The 19,398-nt window shown below is 51.1% G+C and overlaps 1 protein-coding gene across 1 annotated transcript in view; it reads left to right on the top strand.

Moving 5' to 3' along the window:
• Positions 1–14,064, top strand: part of LOC141727365 (uncharacterized) — a 269,056-nt gene extending 254,992 nt beyond the window's left edge. The window contains exon 4 of the mRNA XM_074533872.1: positions 13,467–14,064. Within this exon, the coding sequence (XP_074389973.1) occupies positions 13,467–14,064 (598 nt within the window). The remainder of the gene's footprint in view (positions 1–13,466) is intronic.
• Positions 14,065–19,398: the final 5,334 nt, after the last annotated feature.

The raw sequence follows: 19,398 nt of genomic DNA on the forward strand, positions 1-19,398 counted from the left end.
ACTGCCCTCGCTGCCCTCCCACCTCCCATGGAAAGCACAAAAGACAAAGATCCCAGCATGGGGTAAGAACAATTTACTGGGAAAAGCAACCAGATAAGGAACAAACAGGAACAGCAACAACACTGATATCAGAAAGGATTAGAAAAATTATTTATAGGGAAAACTACAACACCACTTACTGTCTCGAGACACATGTTCACTCCAGCCTGGAAAGGACACCCTTCTCCTCAGGGGTGGGAGAGAGACAGTCCCTTTCCTTCCCCTAGCAACAACCTGATATGGGAGTGAATATAATGACACAACCATGGCCAGACCCTCATGTTCTTGGACCCATATCATGACATTGGCAGGGCCAGGAACAGGGACAGGTGTCTTCCAAGCATTAATGACGGGGAACATGGATTGCCAGGCCTCTTCCCAAAGGGGATCCTCCAATGGGGGATGAAGCTGGAGCAGTGCAAGAAGCTTTTTCTGCAGTGGGGGCATTTGCAGGGTTTCCCTTACTGGTGCCTCTGTTGGTGTTTGGTCAAATGAGAGCTCTGGGTGAAGCTCTTCCGACACTTGGGACACTCATAGGGCCTCACCCTGGTGTGGATGCACCAGTGGGTAGCAAGGCTGATGTTTTCTCTTAAGCCCTTCCTGCACTCAGGGCCTCTCCTCTGTGTGAATCCGCTGGTGCCTGACGAGAGTGGAAGTGGTGTGAAACATTTTTGGACACTCCAGGCACTCGTAGGGCCGTTCCCTGGCGTGGATGCGTTGGTGGGTGACGAGCTCAGAGCTGCACCTGAAGACCTTCCCACACTCCAAGCACTTGTAGGGATTCTCCCCATTGTGAAGCTGCTCATGCACCACCAGCTCCGAGCCCTGGCTGAAGCTCTGTCCACCTTCCTGGCCCAGGGTGTGTCTTTCCTCCTCAGAGCACCCTGGGCTGGGTTTGGAGCCCCTCCTCCTGTGGGATCTCCAGGGCTTTTCCTCTCTTGGATTCTTGTGCCATGGAGCTGCTCAAAACAGCCTCTTCCATGAGGTTCTGCTGTGGGGATTTTTCCTTCCTGGTCTCCATCCTCAGCTCCTGGTCTGGGGGAGGATGGACAAAGAGAGGATGAGATGTGCCTCTGTACCAGAGGGAAGGGGAAGGAGATCTCCCCAGTGCTTCCCTGGCAGGATGGCATTGGCAGTGGGGTTGTCCTGCAGCCGGGGGCCATGCTGGGCTGGGAGATGGAGGAGGAGAGAGGGGGAAAGGGGCACTGACTTCATACTCACCTGCCTGGGTGTCCTGGGGCATTGTCTCAGCAGGTGTCTGCTAAGGAAGGCAGGAGCCTCTCTTGAAGTGGAAAATGTAAACAACCTCCTTCCGAACTGTTATAATTTTGAAATTATGGGGCTCTAAGGCAACAGATATGGGAATGGGAATTACAGTTATTTAGCAGTAAAAGTAAAATATAAATGCAATAGTACAAAGAAAAAACACTGACAGATTCAGAATACGACCTGACACCCTGTGGGTTACAGTGGCGGTGGCAGTCCCAATAAACGGTGGCTTTATTCCTCCTGCAGTGACAGGTGTGGCTCTGTTGAAGCAGGGATCCTGTAGGAGGGTGGAGTTTTCCTCTGAAGATCCAGTGGTGGTGGTGTTGGGCCTGGTCTTCCTCTGGGAATCCAGTGGAAAAGGCTAACTCTGGTCTTCCAGCCCTCTGGTTATATCCAGGTAGGAATGCGTGGCTCCTCACTCTGGGCGGAGCTTCTCGCAATGGGATGATGGAATTTTATCAGTCCGGCAGTGGCACTCAAATGGCCCATTAACCGAAGATATCTCCTGGGAGGGAGGATGGGTTGTGGAAGAGATAAAGAAAACTGCCCAATTAACAGAAGGTAACTGCCCTATCAGATAGGAATAGAATACATGCCCCATGTCCAACCTAAGACAGCTGGGAAATGCTTTGCAGTATTCTGTGTCTGTGTGTCTGTGTTCATGTGTATTTTACACTCAAAGTCCCCCAAATTTCCAAGAGTATTTCCCAGAGGTATTGGCTTGTCCCTGTGTCCATCTGCACCTCCCTGTGTCACTCTGTCACTGTCACCTCCACAAATCTCTGAGCCCACTGGCGCCTCCCAGGTTTGCACTGAATCCCTCCCTCCTGCCCTCCCGCACCAGCAATGCCCATGGCAGGGAGCTCAGAGCAGGAGCAGCCAGGCCAGGGCTTATGCCAGGATCAGGAGCACCTGGCAGAGGCAGGAGGAATCCCCCATTCCAGGCGGTGCAAGAGGGGCACCTGTTATGAACAAAAATTCAGTTAATATTTTTTTGTGAGAAAGAGTTGCAGGGACGCAGCCAGGTCTCAGGCTCTGCCAGGATTCTTAGTGCTTTGTTTTTTGTAATACCGGGTCGTTAAGGCTTATCTCCTCTTTTGTATTAGTAAAAAACCTGGCTGGGTGCGGTGTATGACCCTTCCCCCGAGGCTGTGCTCTCTTACAGCATAGGGAAGACACCTGAGAGGGTGGGGGGGGGTTATGCAAAGTGACTCCAAAGTCCAGAATGCTTTGTGGGACCCCGACTCGAAATGCAACGAGAAAACCCCAAAAACAACGAGCCAAATAAGAATTGAGAGACTAAAATGATGTCTGGACATGAGGAGCCGATGGCTGAGCCTGCAGAGATGCGGAGTCCCTCTCGCCCTGACCATGGGAGTCGTCCCCAGCGCCGAGACTGAGGGGGGACCGCACCGACAAATCAACATCTGACGGGGACATCACGCCCTAAGGCTCCCACAAGGACTGGATCCCCGGCTCTGCCCCTAGTGGACGGAGCTGCGCATATCCTCCTCCTCTGCGTTGCCCTGGGAGACGCGATGGGGACTGCAGCCCTGCCGAGCCGCCCAATCCTGAGCTGATCACTTTTAATAAAGGCATTATAAAGGAGAAGAAGTCTCCTGGCCCTGTTTATTTCAGCACTCATGTCCCCTCTCAGCCCTAGGGCTACCGACCAGGGAGGAGATGCCTTAGCTGCCTCAGTTGAATTGCTTCCATCAGCCCTTGGCCCGGGAAGTCTCTGGCTGGAGCACAACCTCCAGAGGAGAGTTTCCACAAGGAAGAGAAAAGAAAGGAATTGTTTCTTCCCTTTCCCTCATCCCTGCCCCTTGTGCTGATTTTCTTGGCATCTCTTAGCAAAACCAACAGAAAAGCATCTGGAATGAGATGTTTCCCAGGGTCAGTTCCAAAATAGGGCCAAAGGAAGGTTTTCTGCCAGGGAAAAAGTGACAAATGTGGGATTTGTTCAGACAGTTGAAATAATGACAGTTTCTAAGCACTGGAAATCTAGAGACTACAAAAAACAGAGTTTGCAGTTGTAATGGTCCATTGTCCTCCCTCTTCCCACTGCTGATTCGTCACATCCCAGCTCCAGAGGAGCAGATTATGGAAAGAAGACCTGCATGCAGTGTTGGAGGCCTAATCCCAGAGACTGGAAGAAAGAGAGAAATCAGGAAAAGATTTCCAGTTGTTTTCCTATCGTATTGACCACAAATAGCTCTGCAATTGATATTGCAATATCCAGATGAAGAGGCACGTTCCTGGTTTTTAATGCCAAATTGCAGTACTTTGGAACATCTTTCTGGATGAGAACAAACCACAGGCCAATAACTGACCCACTTCAGTTCCCAAATCAGAAATCATTCAACTTCTACAAAGTTGTCTTCCTCTGCAGGTGTCCTAGATTGCAAGGCAAGATGGATTCTATTTGCCATCTGTATGGCAGTTTTCCTTATCTCTTCCACAACCACTCCTCCCTCCTGGGGGGACATCTGCTGATAACAGGCTATTGAATGTCACTGCATGGCTGATAAGAACTACAGCATCCCATTGGGAGATGCTCCGCCCAGAGGGAAGAGCTAAGCATTCCTAACTGGATAAAATATGGAGATTCTGGAATAGCAGCACAGCTTCTCCCCTGAATTTCCCAGAGGAACAGCAGCTGCCTCTTCTTCCACTGGATCTTCAGAGAAAGACTACACCCTTTTCTACAGGACCCCCTGCTCTAACAGAACCACATCTGCCACTCCAGGAGGATTGCAGCCACATTTCCAGTTGGATTGCTACCAACAGCCTGACCAACAGGGTGTCAGGTTGTGTTGTGACTCTGCCATAGTTGTTTTAGTTTACTGCACCGTTGATTTTATCCTTTTATTTTCTTCCCTATGAAATAACTGTTATTTCCTGCACCCATACTTTTTATTTTTTGCCTGAGAACCCCATAATTTAAAATCATAACAATTCAGAGGGGGAGAGTTTACATTCTCCATTTCATGGGAGGCTCCTGCCTTCCTTAGCAGGCACCTGTCTTTCCAAACCAAGACAGCAGGACAGAAGGCACTTTGATTCCTTTTGTCCCAAGTTTCTCCTGAGTTCATGACTTCAGATGAACTGGAATGGTTCCAACAGCATAAAAGCAGCCACAATGAGCAGGATCAAATCCCCAGGTCACCATTAAATGCACTCGATCCACACCTTCCACAGCCCAGCAGCTATTCCTGCCTCTGCCCCCAGCTCTGGCTCAGCCTGAGGGGCATCGCTCTGGTGTGTGCGGGGCCAGCTCCTGCAGGACACAGCGCTGGGAGCCGCTCTGTGTCCCGCAGCTTTGGCATCTCAGGCGCCGCTCCACAGCTGTGGGGCTGTGCCACCACTTTTCCATGGCTGTAGCTCCTGTGCCACCACTGTTCCATGGCTGTAGCTCCTGTGCCACCACTGTTCCATGGCTGTAGCTCCTGTGCCACGGTGTTCCATGGCTGTAGGTCCTGTGCCACCACCGTTCCATGGCTATAGCTCCTGTGCCACCGCATTTCCGCCTTTTCCATGCTTCCACTGCTGCTCAAAAGCTGTGCTGGGCTGTTTCAGCACGGTTCCTCAGCTCCTGCACCAGTGCTCCACTGCTGGTCCAACACTGCTCATTTCCCACTGTTCCACTGCTCCTTCTCTGCTTCTCCCCTGCACTCCTGTTGTTCCACAGCTGCTGCTTCTGTCCTACTGCTGCTGCCACAGCTGCAGTGTCATAGAGAGGGGAACGTTCGGGCAGCAACCGCTGTGGTGTCACAGAGACCGGGACAACGGGACTGCCACAGCTGTGGTGTCACACAGAGAGTAATGTTGGGGCTGCCAACCTCATGGGCTCAAATACAGGGTAATTTTGGGGCTGCCACCGCTGTGGTGCCGCAGAGAAGTCAATGTTGGGACTGCCAATGCAGTGGTATCACAGAGAGGGGAATGTTGGGGGAGTCACTGCTGTGGTGTCACAGACAGGAGAGTATTTGGCGCTGCCACCTCTGTCGTGTCACAGAGAGGAAAACACTGGGGTTGCAATTGCTTTGGTGTCATAGACAGGGGGACATTGGTATTGCCACTGCTGTCATGTCACCGAGAGGAGAACACTGAGGTTTCCACCATTGATGTGTCACTGACAAGGAGACACTGGGGCTGCAAATGTTGAGGAGTCACAGAGAGGGGAATGTTGGAACTGCCACTGTGTTGCTGTCATAGAGAGCAGAACTTTGGCTGGCCACCTCTGCAGTGTCATAGAGAGGAGAACTTTGGGGCTGCCAACACTGTGGTACCACAGACAGGGGAAGGTTGGGGGAGCCACTGCTGTGGTGTCAGAGAGGGACGTAGGGCTTCCACAGCTGCAGTGTCACAAGACAAGGAGGGGAAAGTTGGGGCATTCACTGGGTCTCCACCAAGGCTAACGGTGAAAGCAGGGCACTGGGGGAGGCAGCAGGGAGAGACGAAGCTGTGCTGGGTGAACAAGGGAAGAGGATGAGTGCAGAAGGCACAGCCCACCAGGAGGCCACCAGGCAGAGCTGTGAAGCCTCCTCAGGTGAGGGTGACCTGCCCGGGGTGTGCCCTGCTGCCCCCAGGACTGTGCTGCCACCCTTGGCAGAGATGTTTGCTCAGCAGGATATCCCCTGGTCACCCGGGGCCGTGCTGCTGCCCCAAGTAGGAGGGCACTGTCATCTGAGTGTGCTGTCCCTGGGATCAGTGCTGGAGGTTCCCCGAGCAGCCTGGCTGTGTTAAATGAGCACCCTGAAGCCCCTCCGTGACCTGCCGACTCCTGAAAGCACTGGCTGCTGTGCTGCTGTGCCCTCTGCTGCCCCTTGTTCTGCCGTGATGGCAGAAACTGCCACAACCGCCCAACAGCAGCACGGGTTGTCAATGGAGCGCGCTGCTGCTGATCCAGAGGGTGGAGAGATGTCATGCTGCAGAGTCACATTGAACAGGCACTCTGCCACTCTGCTGTGCGCTGCTGCCACAGCTGGAACCCCAGAAGCAGCACTTGGTAGCAGCAGCGAGGCGCTTTGCCCCTGCAGCCGCTGCAAGGCACCCAGCTGCCACCACTGTGAGATGCCTTGCTCCTGCAGGACAGTGCCCAGCCATGGAGCGGGGTTTGCTGCCCCTCCACCAGGCCTGCCATACCAGCTGAGATCTCAGAAGCAGTGCCCGGCCCCTGTGAGGTTCCAGCTCCTCTGTGCCATGCTGCTGCCCCTGTAGCCATCTCTGCCTGCGGTGGAACCACCTCTCTGTGCTTTGCTGGGACTGAAAGCGCCCCTACAGCTGTGCCCAGCCACGGCGAGACAGTGCCCGGCCCCGACGGGAGAGCGCCCTGCCACTGTAAGGGGGTGCCTGGCTGAGGAGCCATTCCTGGCTGCTATGGAGCTGCCCGTGCCTGTTGCCAAGCTGTACCTGGCTGCTGTGAGACTCCCAGCTTCTGTGGAACACCTGGCTACCATCAAGCCGTATCTTTCGCTCCATGTCCTGATGTCAACTGCTGTGAAAAGGCGTCAGCCGAGCAGTTCACATGGGGAAGGTCACCAGGGGGGTTCCCTGGGCCGGTGCCCCACCTGGGCCAGCACACAGCAGCCAGCTTAGAACTGGTGCAAACCAGGGGAATCTGATTGTTTAATTAAAATAAAGCATCACAAAGGCCTGAGGTGGGTGTTGATGCAATGTGATTTCTGCCCAGTGCTCTGAATGTCAAAGAAATTCATTGAAATGCAGGCAAGTGGCAGGAGCAACTATGACTCTCCTAAGGCAGTTTTTGAGAGTCTAGTTAAAAGCCAGGCATTGCTCTAGAGATTGCACCTCCTCGTGGTCCTGCTGGATACCCTGTGTAATGTAACCGAGTCAATCTCTGTCCCAGCACAGAGGCGTTGGGGATGGCCAGTTCAACATCCTCCTGTTGAAATTTCATCCTCCTGAAACAAATTTACAGTAAGAGCTGTGTGGCTTTTTGCCCAAAACCTGGCTCCAGAGTATTGGGATTTAATTCCAACATCACACTGCAACATCAGACTTTGAAAGTGGGCAAAAGATTGCTACGTCCTTGGGGGTCCACTATCATTCTTATTCTACCTCTCCTAAAATTGTGACAAATTTACTATCCAGGTCCGTAAAATGGGGAACCACTTTAAAACCAAACCTCTAAATGTGACTAGGTAGCCTTAGTGTCCCAGGGTTTTGAAGTGGACAATTTGTCTCAGTTTTGAAAGGGAAATTTGATGTCTTTATTTTCCAAAAGGCAGGTAGACCTCTTGTCTAAAAACTGGGTAGACCTAATGCCAAAAAGTTTACCATCAGAACCCCCATTTTGGCAGACCATGGATTGGCTACACTGGTGAACTTGGGGTTTTATAGATCAGAGTTTTTAGTGAATAACTTGGAATGTGTTCATTTTCCCACAAGCTGGGAGGGTTTGAGCAGGCTGCCTGAGGTCTATGAACAGCTTGCACCACGGCCAAGTGTGGGACTGAAGATCTGCCTTCTGAGGAACTGTGCATCGTTTGTGCTTGACAACAGGAAGAGAAACAGCAATTGTGAGATGGAAGGCACACCAGAAACATCATCTGCTGAGCAAGAGAACAACTCCAAGCCGGCGACATCCCCAGTTCCGACAGAGAACTGCAAGGAACAGACACTGGAAGACATCCTTACTGTGACTGTTCCTGATAAAAAAGCCACTTTGTCCTTGCTGTGGTACCCAGGTGAACTGTGTGTTGGGCTTGATTGAACATCTGAGGGTAACCCATGGGAAAAGGAGGGTTTGCTTTCAGTGTGCTCAATGTGAAAAAGAGTAGAGTAATTATCATAGTATTGTTTGTCACTTTCCTAAATGCAGGGGAACAGCAGAAATGGCTCCAGGCAGGAGTGGATATGAGGAATGCAGCATGGACTTCAAGATGAAAATTGGTCTGGGACAGCACAAAAGATTGGTACATTTATTGATTAGAAATCAGGAAAGGGTTGCTTTCCCACCCAAAAGAGACTTCCAACCAAGGAGCCCACAAAAGATGCTTGACTAAAGAGGAGGAAGAACTACTGATAAGATTGGAGGCTCAGTTTGAGGGGAACAAGAACATCAATAAACTCATTGCAGGACACACATCACAAGCAAAACAGCTAAACAAAGCAAGGACATAAGGATATTGCTGCCCAAGAAACCAGCCGAGGATATAGATAAAGAAACAGGGATGAGTCATCAAACCAGGAGACCACATGAGGGCCTGAGAAGGGACTTGGACAAAGATCTTGGGAGGAGTCAGATGCTTGGGAGAGCAGCTGCTGGAAGGAAAAGAGATCCCAAGATGAGTCACCACCCTGATAAGGATAACAACAGCTGGGAAACAGCAAGTGACAGAGGGAGAGGCAGCTGAAGACCCATTATCTCAGAACCCTCAGTGAATGGTACCAGCTGGGACAATTAACACCTTCCCACAGGCATTCAAGCACTTCCTAGATGGCCAGGAGATGCAATCAACAGTCAATCAATCAGCACAGGAATGCTTCTGATGCTTTCAATCAATCAGCCAGATAAGAATAGCAACCAGAGATAAGGGAAAAATGGGGATCCAGGAAAAAGGAACAATAGGACCTTTTCAAAAATGGATGAAAAGAAGAGCAGTTAAGAAAGGTAATTTTCTTTTCGTCCAGGACATGCTCCATCTAGATAGGGGAAAACTTGCTAAAATTATCCTGAATGAAAGACACAGTGTTTGTCCTGTGAAATCATACCCATCAAACATTTTTCAGTTTTAAAAGCCATATGAGAACACTTGATAGCCTTGGGAACTTCCAAACTAATGGGAAAGCCGACAATGGTGCTTTCAGAGAATTAATTACAGCAAAAGAAATTGAGAAAAATGGGCAGGAGATGAGCAAAAACTCAGCTCCCAGTTTGGGATAAGAGACATCAAGAAGATGGACCCAGAGAACTCCTGGGAGTTCAGAGATCTTCAGCTTATTGTTAACATCAGGAAAAATCCCAGACATGGTGAGGGGTTGCAGGACTGTTTTGATTCCTAAGTCAACCAAACCAGAGCGCCTAAAGGAAATTAACAACTGGAAACCTATCCCAAACAGTTCCATCTTGCTAAGACTGTTCTCCAGGATTTCAACAGCCTAACTGACCAAGGCTTGCCCCCTCAACTAAGGCCAAGAGGCTTTATAAGAGCAGTGGGATGCTCTGAAAACCTGAAACTCCTGCAAATCATTATTCAGTCAGCAAAAGGAGAACACAAACCCCTGGGTGTTGTATTTGTGGACATCACCAAGGCTTTTGATACCGTAAGCCAGCAGCACATTCTACGTGCCCTACAGGAAAGGGAAGTAGATCCCCACATCATCAGTTTGGTGAGCAATATTGTGAAAAATGTTTTTGTGCTTTGTGTCAATCAGCAATGGAATCAGCAAATGCTTGTATCTGCTGTGTGGAAAACGGATGCATTCCTTGGGATAGATACAAAGAAGGGTTTTGAGACTTTCTATAGCCAAATAAATCTTTGAAGTAGGGGAAGTATGGTAAAACAAAGAGGTGAGGTAGAAAGATGGCTGATGCTTAGAATAAAATCAAGGAAGGTGTGGTAAAGCTAAGGGGACTGCAATGCAACTAAATGCATATGTATAATAAAAAGCTTAACAAAATCATGTAGCAGACAGCGGTGAAGGGGCCTCCCTCCAGATGAGCACAAGAAAGACAGGAAGCCAACAACCACCTGGAAAGATGGTGAAATTGCTGATTCCAGCTTATTGATATTTACTCATTTGTACTAACCAAGCACATTGAAAAATGCTTTGTAGGCTTCAAAATAGTACATATACTTTACTGAATTTGTAAGTGCTGTGTGCCGTGAGTGGAGCAGTGACTCCCCGGTCCCCCAGCACTGCTTCCTCGCCTTCTTTCAAATCAAAGATATTGAAATAAAATTTGCATTGGCTATTAAAATTTTATGTATTAGTATGATCCTTGTCACATGCCAGCACTCCCAGTACGGTCCCAGAATAATCCCAGTTACTTTCAAGCAGTCCCAGGATGGTGCCAGTTGCCTCCAGCTAGATCAAGCCAGTCAATCCCAGTATGATGCCATTTGCTCCCAGTGTGCTCCTAGTTGCTCCCAGTCACCCCCAGTCCAGGGATGATGTGCATGGTGTGTTCCCAGTCACTCTCAGAAACTCCCAGTGTTAATCCAGTCAGTCCCAGTATGATGCAGAGATGAGCCCAGTGTGGTCCCAGTTGCTGCCAGTATGAACCATGTGCCCCGCATGGTTCCACTTGCTTCCTTTCACCCTGACTTTTGTTCCAGTCTCTCCCAGTCTTTCCCAGTGTATCCCAGTTCCTTCCAGCATATTCCCAGTCCTTCCCAGTATGATCCCAGTTCATCCCAGTAGAAGCCCAGTTGCTTCCAATGATGCCCAGCATGCACCCAGTCACTCCCAATTCCTCCCACTTGCTGCTAGCATGATCCCAGTGGCTCACAGCTGTTCCTGATCATCCAGAGCATGATCCCACTTGCTCCCAGTATATCCCATTTGCCTCCCACAGCGTCACAATTGCAACCGGCAGGCTCCTATGCAGTCCTGGTATGATTCCACTATGATCCCACTATGATCCCAGTCTCCTCAGTGTGATCACAGTCTCCCCTGGCATGGGTCCAGCTGCTGCCAGTATGATCCCAGAATGATGTCAGTACAAACCCAGTACAATTCCAGTCACTGCCTGTATGATCCCAGTATGATCCCAGTTCAGCTCAGTCCCTCCCAGTGATGCCATTCCTGGGATCCCTCAGCCCTCTCTGTGTTCGCCCCTCCTGGATCTCCCAAGAGGAACCCCAAGGGCTGGCAGTGCCCAGGCAGGGTCCCCAGCAAGGCCCAGTTTGGATGTTCAGCCGCCATTTTTCCCAGTTTGCCTCTCCTTTGCCCCGGGCCGGGTTCCCCCTGCCCGCAGCAGCTGGGAGCAGCCAAGAGCCTTGCGCTGCCCATCCCGACCTGTCCCGGCTCCATCCCCGCTCCTGCGGCGGGCTGCGAGGGCTGTGGGAACGGGGCACCAAGGGCGTGGCTGCTGCTGGGGGAGGAGGAGGAGAGAGAGAAGAGGGGGGAAGAAGGAGGATAGCAAGAAGTGATGAAAGTAGGAGAAGGGCTTAGGGAGGAGGTGGAGAAGGGGTGGAAGAGGAGGAGTGGGAGGAAGAAGAAGAGGAGGGACAAAGGAGGATCAGGGAAAGCAGAAGGAACCACGAGGTCAAGCACTCCCTGAATTCGAAGCTCCCATGTATGGGATCATCACCCCCATCCCACAGGTGACCAGGGAAGGGGTGCTTGGCCCAGATATCCTGGGGGGTCCCTGGGTTGGGTTTTTTGGGAGGAGATGTTTGTAGAATGTAGAACTCCAAATCTGAGCAGAAAAGGCACCATGGGGGGACATTGGGGGGTGCCGGTGGCGGCTGCCGGCAGAAGGAGCCTGGAGGAGCAGAGCCCGGTGTCCCCCAGGAGCCCAAAGTTGGGAGCCCAGAGAGGGGGGAGCACCGCCATTGGCGGGAGCCTCAAGAGCCTGGAGAGGGGCAGGGGGGACTCCTTGGAGCCGCTGCAGCCCAAAGTAGAGAATAACGGGAGAAGGGACCCTAGGATCCCAAAACCTCCCAGCATCCCTAAATGGAGAGATGGAAAAGGGGGGAGCTTTTTGATTCTTGGGACTCCCAGCAGCTTGGGGAGGGCGGGGAACAAGGAGACAGGGGACCCCAATACAAGCATGACCCACAGAAGCTGGGACAGGGGCAATCCTCAAACACCACAGGGAAGAGACCAGAGACAGGCAACTCCTGGGAAGCATTTTCAGGGCTGAATCTTGGTGCTTGGGAGGTTTTCATGGAGCACAGTGGCTGGTGGCTTCTAGAGATGGACTTGGGCAGAAGGACATTCAATCTGAATGTTGTTGTTTTTTCTGAACCAGGTGTTCCCATTCCCACTCGTTGGTGGCATGAGGGAGAAGGCTGTGAGGAAGATGAAGACTCCTGTTTTAGGTTGCAAGATGTAGCTGGGGGTTTGTCATCAATTCCCATCTGTTAGAAGTGGGGCAGGTATCATCTGTTAATTGAGCAGTTATCTTTATCTCTTCTACAACCAATCCTCCCTCTGGGAAATATCTTCTCTTAATGGGCCATTGAGTGTCACTGTATGACTGATAAAAATTACATCATCCCATTGTGATATGCTCCGCCCAGAGGGAGGAGCCAAGCATTCCTGCCTGCATATAAGCTCATCCTTGCGACCCCATAGCCAGCCTTTCCCACAGGATTCTCTGAGGAGCAGCTTTCTTATCCACAGAATTCCCAGAGGAAGAGCAGGCCCAACACCACCACCACTGAACCTTCAGAGAAAAGCTCCACCCTTCTACAGGATCCCTGCTTCAACAGAGCCACACCTGTCACTGCAGGAGGAATACAGGCACTATTTAACAGAATTGCTACCAGGGCCCTGACCCACAGAGTGTCAGGTCGTATCCAGACTTGGTGAGTGGGTTTTTTTTGTACAGCTGCATTTGTATTTTTAAAATTTTCCTAGTCAATAACTGTTATTCCTAGTCCCATATTTTTGCCTGAGACAACCTTAATTTCAAGATTACAATAATTCAGAGGGGGAGGGTTTACATTTTCCACTTCAAGGGAGGCTCTTGCCTTCCTTAGCAAACACCTGTCTATTCAAACCGAGACAATGCCCCAGGACACCCAGGTGGGTGAGGAGGAAGTCAGTGCCCCTTTCCCCCTCTCTCCTCCTCCATCTCCCAGCCCAGCATGGCCCCCGGCTGCAGGACAACCCCACTGCCAATGCCGTCCTGCCGGGGAAGCACTGGGGGGATCTCCTTCTCCTTCCCTCTGGCACAGAGGCAAATCTCATCCTCTCTTTGTCCTTCCTCCCCCAGACAAGAAGCTGAGGATGGAGACCAGGAAGGACAAATCTCCAGAGCAGAACCTCATGGAAGAGGCCACTTTGAGCAGCTCCACCGCGCATGAATCCAATGGGGAGGAAAAGTCCCAGAGGTCCCACAGGACGAGCGGCACCAAACCCAGCATGGGTTGCTCTGAGGAGAAAAGACCCACCCTGGGCCAGGAAGGTAGACGGAGCTTGAGCCAGGGCTCAGAGCTGGTGGTGCATGAGCAGCCTCATGATGGGGAGAAGCCCTACAAGTGCTTGGAGTGTGGGAAGAGCTTCAGCCAGAGCAGCACCCTGATCCGCCACCAGATGATCCACACTGGGCAATGGCCCTACGAGTGTAGGGAATGTGGGAAGGGCTTCAGATGCAGTTCTGAGCTCGTTACCCACAAACGCATCCACACTGGGGAACGGCCCTATGAGTGTTCCGAGTGTCAGAAGAGGTTTCGGATCAGCTCCCATCTCATCCTGCACCAGCGGATTCACACTGAGGAGAGGCCCTTCCGCTGCCCTGACTGTGGGAAGGGCTTCAAGCAAAACTCCCACCTCATCATCCATCAACGCATCCACGCTGGGGAGAGGCTCTATGAGTGTCCCCAGTGTGGGAAGAGGTTTCAGACCAGTTCCCATCTCCTTCTGCATGAGCGGATTCACACAGAGGAGAGGCCCTTCCGCTGCCCTGACTGTGGGAAGGGCTTCAAGCAAAACTCCCACCTTGTCACCCACCGGCGCATTCACACCGGGGAGAGGCCCTACAAGTGTCCCCAATGTGGGAAGAGCTTCAGCCGGAGCTCTGCCTTGACCAAACACCAACGGAGGCACCAGTAAGGGAAGCCCTGCAAATACCCTAACTGCAGGAGGAGCTTTGTGCACAGCTCCAGCTTCATCTCCCACTGGAGAACCCCTGTTGGGAAGAAGGCTGGTGCTCCACGTTCCCTGTGATCCTTACTGGCAAAACTCCTGTCCCTTTTCCTGCCCCTGCCAACGACATGATGTGGGATCAAAGAACATGAGGGTCTGGCTAATGCCATGTCATTATTTTCACTGCTGCTTCAGGTCAATGCCAGAGGCAGGAAAGGGACTCTCTCCTCTTGAGAGAAGGCTGTCCTTTCCAGGCAGGAGTGAATATGTGGCTGGAAAGAGACAGTCAGTAGTGTTGTAGTTTTCCCTTTAAATAGTTTTTCTGATCCCTCCTGTTACCAGTGTTGTTGCTGCTCCTGTTTGTTCCTTATGTGGTTGCTGTTCCCAATAAATTGCTCTCATGCCATGTCGCAGACATTTTTTCATAGAAATCCTTTCTTTCACATTTGTCCATCTTCTGGGAAGCAAAGGCCCAGAAGATGAATGTAAACAATTGTTTTCAGCTGCTGTGGAATGCAATAGGATGCACCTGTGATTGGCTCATCTTCCATGTTTCCAATTGGGGGCCAATCACAGAAGCAAGCTCAGGGACAGATTCCCTGGAGACAGAACTTTGTTATTCATTCTTTCTATTCTATTCTTAGCTTAGCAGCTCTCTGCAACTTCTCTCTTTATTCTTTTTAGTATAGGTATAATGTATTATATATCATATATCAATAAATCCAGCCTTCTGATCAAGAAACAAGATTCTTGTCCTTCTCTCACCATAGAGACCTCCTCAGGTCGCTGTAATATTTGGTGACCCCTCGTGTCAGAGCCAAATTTAATTTGATAAGACCAGAGGAGCAAATTGCTGCACTGGGTAAAATCCTGTACGTGTAGCATGTGATGGTTGCTTTGAAGTGACCACAGAATTGGATTCAAGCCAGGAGCTGAAGAACTGAAGATCCTGATTTGGACAGAGTTCACAGCCAAGGCTGACCACAAAGAGAACCTTCTTCTGGAAAACCTTCAGGAAGATGTTCGGAAAGAGCAGCAGACCCGTGGAGCTGGCCAGAGCAAGCTAGACTCTTTCAAAAGGTACTGTTGGCTTTTCCCTTCCTGATGAACCAGCCCTTCGTAGTTTGTGGCTGTTCGTATGGCAGACTCATGCCTTGCAGGAAGAGGTTCAGTTCTCCCCTTCAGAGGAGAAACTTATTGCCCTCTGGCAAGAATGGTGTAGAGAAGATGGTTTTTTTCTGTCAGCAACAGATCTCTATGAGTTCTTTTGATGGGCAAAGCTTTTTGGGTTCTTTACTGATGTCCTATACGCTTTGGATGTTTTCATCTGGGAGTGCATGAATTCCATTTTCCAGTTCGTCTGGAGTCAGGGACGTGTTTTGCCTTCTGTCTACACAGCATTTATAAAGCTCTTCCCAGTTTTGAAATGGAGAGCAGCTGTTTTTCCATGGATTTCTAACTGCTATGGGCAGGTTCCATTTCCACCGTCCCCAGTGGGAGAAGACCCGGTGGGGGATGAGTTGGGGCTTCCCGGGCCCCCCTGCTTCGCGGCGGGGGGGCTGAAACTTCGCCGAGCAAATAAGTTTTTGTTACTCTTTCTCCGGAGCCTGCGCAGACAAAACCTTCTCCTTCCCCCACTTCTCTCTCTCCGGGGGGATGGGAGTGGGTGGTCCCGCTCGAGCCAGCGCCGTTGGTGCCACCCCTGCTAGCGCTGCATCCGCCTTCAAGACCCGCCTCACCGGCGCAGCCGCCACTCCAGGCGATCCCGTCTCTGCCTCTCCAGGTGATCCCGCCCATGGCTTCACAGGCCTCCCCGCCCCTGCCAGCACTTGTGTCTGAGAATGCAGAAGCGGCACTTCCTGTGGCTGCTGAGTTGTTAAGCGACGACGACGCGTCTCCAGCTTCCGGCTCAGCAGAGGAGAAGATCTCTCTGGCCCCTACAGCCCCTCTGCCGCTTCCATCAGCCTCCTCACCACCTCAAGCCAAGACGGTCCCTGTTCAGGATGGTGTTGAAGACGGCACCGAACCTGCGGGACCCTCAGAACAGCTCGCAGCTGCTCCTACATCCAGCGTGATTCCCTCCCCGTTTCTGCCCCCCCCCCCCCGCTGCTTCCACTGGCCGCCCCAGCAGTTCTGCCACTATCAGAGACACTGTCCTCCGTGTCGGCGTCAGAGACTGCCCTGGAACCGGCGGCTTGTTCGAGCTCGGATCATCCCGATCTGATGGCCTCTGTAGCAGCGGCCCTGGCGGCTGGTCTCTCCTTCTGTAGAGCGGGGAGTGCTCGCCAGCTGACTGTGGGGCCAGTCTGGCTGCCTGCGTTCAAGATCAGCATTCTCGGCGGGTTGGGGCGTGGATTTTCGGGGATTGTCCCATAGAGGCTGCCATCTCTTGCGCCCTAGCGGTGGGGGGCAGGTGCATCCCGAGAGCTCTGCCTTTGGTCCCCAGCCCGGAGCAGGTGGGGATGAAGCCATGGGGCAGATGAGAGACAAACCCGATGCATTTGCATTGCAGGGGAAGAGGGCACAGATGGAGGAGACCATAGCATGTTTGCTGTGGGAAACAAACATCTCCAGACCCTAGATGGGATTTCTGGGGAAGGCTTCTATTTCCCTGCTGCTGGCATGTCTCAGTGGTTTTGGGGAAAGGAAGCGTGTCACCACCCGTGCTGCCATTGTACTGGCAGCACGGTGCAGGCCTGTGGGAATGCAGAGCCTGCCTCATGGGTTTGGCCTGGGCCGTTGGGCTCAGGAAGTTCCTGGGCCAGGGCCATCACTTGGCCTCCTGATATTTCGGGGGGTTGTGGTTTCTCCTACCAGTCCTGGCCCCCCTGTTGTGGGCCAGTTTTGGGGTTCCTGGTCCATCATGGGCCAGGGTCCCCAGGGCCTTTTCCTTCTCTGGCACTGCTCTGCTTGGCTCCTGTTCTTTCCCTTTTCGATCAAAAAAAAAAAAAATTAAAATTAAATAAAAAATATTGAAAATAGCGGGCAGCAGCTCTGAAGCACTGAAGCATTGAAGGGCCAGAAAAGGACATTCCAAAAATTGTTTAAATTGTTTGAAATTGTTTGAAGTTGTTGTATGACTGTCAATGGTTTTTGATAACTATTGATGGGACTTCTGCAGCAAGTCTGTTTCAGGACCAAAAGGATTCTCAGACATGTCCAAAAGAAACAACTTCAGCTCATGGACTGTTCCTGAAACCCAGCTGCTTGGACTTGAATTTTCTTTGCATTGTTTTTTGCATTTTCTTAGATTGTAGGATTGTTTTAGTGATTTGTTAGTATTGTATATTTAACAGGTGAAGAAATTTCCTGTTCATTTCACATCAGCATTTTTCTTTTTAATTTATACAATTTAGAAAGGTGAGATGTCGCAGACATTTTTTCATAGAAATCCTTTCTTTGGGATTTGTTCATCTTCTGGGAAGCTGAGGCCCCAGAAGAAGAATGTAAGCAATTGTTATTGGCTGGTGTGGAATGCAACAAGTGCAGCGTTGATTGGGCTTCTGTGAGTGTTTGGATTTGCTGACCACTTACAGGAGAGTTTGTCCTTGCTTTCTGCTGGACACAGAACTTTGTTATTCATTCTTTTCTATGCTATTCTTAGGTTACCAGCCTCTGCAACTTCTCTCCTTATTTCTTTTTAGTATAGTAATAATGTATTATATATCATATATCAATAAATCCAGCCTTCTGATCATAAACTAAGATTCTCGTCCTTCTCTCACACCAGAAGACCTCATCAGGTCGCTGTAATACTGTGGGGCTACAAGGGACCAAGGGGGGATTCTTATAGTGCAGAACCAAGGTGACCATTGTGACACTGAGGGGCATCATGGAACCAAAAGTCCAGTTTGACACAGGAGGGCCTCATGGAACCATGGAGGCCATTTCTACACTTTGAGGCCTTGTGAATCCAAAGGGCCATTGTGGCACTGGGTGGCACCATGGAATCAAGGGACCGTTGTGACACTACAGGGCCCCGTGAAACTTAGGATTCTTGGAACAATGTGGGACTCATGGAATCAAAAGTCCATTGTGACATTGCAGGGCCTCATGGAACTAAGGGGGGACAATTGTGACACCGTGGAGCCCAATAGAAGCAAGGGGCCAGGGTGACACAGCTGGACCTCATGCAGCAGAGGGGCCACTGGGATCCTGAGGAGCCCAAAAGGACCAAGGGGCAATTTTGACACTCTGTAGCTCTGGAGACCCTGAGAGGCATTCCCTGCATTAGGGAGAAACAAGAAGCTTCCCTCAAAAGCTCTTTGACCCCATTGGCTCCTGCCCCTTGTTCTGTGTCCCTCAGCCACTCCCTCCCTATTCCCCCATTGGCCCCATCTTTGTACTGCCCCCATGGCACTGATCAGCCCCTTCCTCTGGAGATACAGAAACCTGGACTCCCTGCAGGAGTCCTGCCTTGTGACCCTGAACATCTCACCGCACGGCTGAATTAAACATCTGTGGGTACCATTCAAAGGCCGTTTTTGCTTCCCTACTCTGGGCTTTATTAGCAGCTATTCCACCTGCAACAACGGTCATTATGGCAGTGTGGATCCAGGGAGAACATGGTGACGCTTTGGGACCTCATGGATCCAAGGGGCCATTGTGACACTGAAGAACTTCATGGAAGCCAGGGTCCATTGTGACACAGCAGGGCCTCATTGGAACAAAGGAACCATTTCTGACAGTATGGAAACTCATGGAACCAAGGGGCTGTGGTGACACAGCAGGGCCACATGGAATCCAGGAGACCAGTGACATTTAGGGATCTCATGGAACCAGAGTCCATTGTGACACTGCAGAAACAAGGAGACCATTGTTGATGCTGTGGAAGCTCATGGAACCAAGCAGCCATTGTGACACTCCAGGGCCTCGTTGAACCAGGCAGACCATTGTGACACGACAGAACCTCATGGCACTGAGGGTTTATTGTGACACAGCAGGGCCCATGGAGCCAATTGTCCATTGTGACAATGTGGATCTGAGGAGACCATGGTGACACCATGGAAGCTCATGGAGCCAATTGTCCATTGTCACAAAACAAGGCCTCATGGAACCTAGGAGACCATTTTGACATCATGGAACCTCGTGGAACCAAAGAGACCATTGTGACATCATGGAACCTCACGGAACCAAGGGTCCATTGTTACAGTCCAGAACCAAGGAGACCATGGTGACAGTAGAGAACCTCAAAGGACCAAGATTCCACTGTTTTACAGTGGGGATTCATGGAACCAAGGAACCACTGTGACACAGCAAGGCCACATGGAACCAATGGTCCGTGAAGATACTGTGAATCCA

The sequence above is a fragment of the Zonotrichia albicollis genome, unplaced genomic scaffold, assembly GCF_047830755.1.
Source record: "Zonotrichia albicollis isolate bZonAlb1 unplaced genomic scaffold, bZonAlb1.hap1 Scaffold_121, whole genome shotgun sequence".
NCBI classification, from domain to species: Eukaryota; Metazoa; Chordata; class Aves; order Passeriformes; family Passerellidae; genus Zonotrichia; species Zonotrichia albicollis.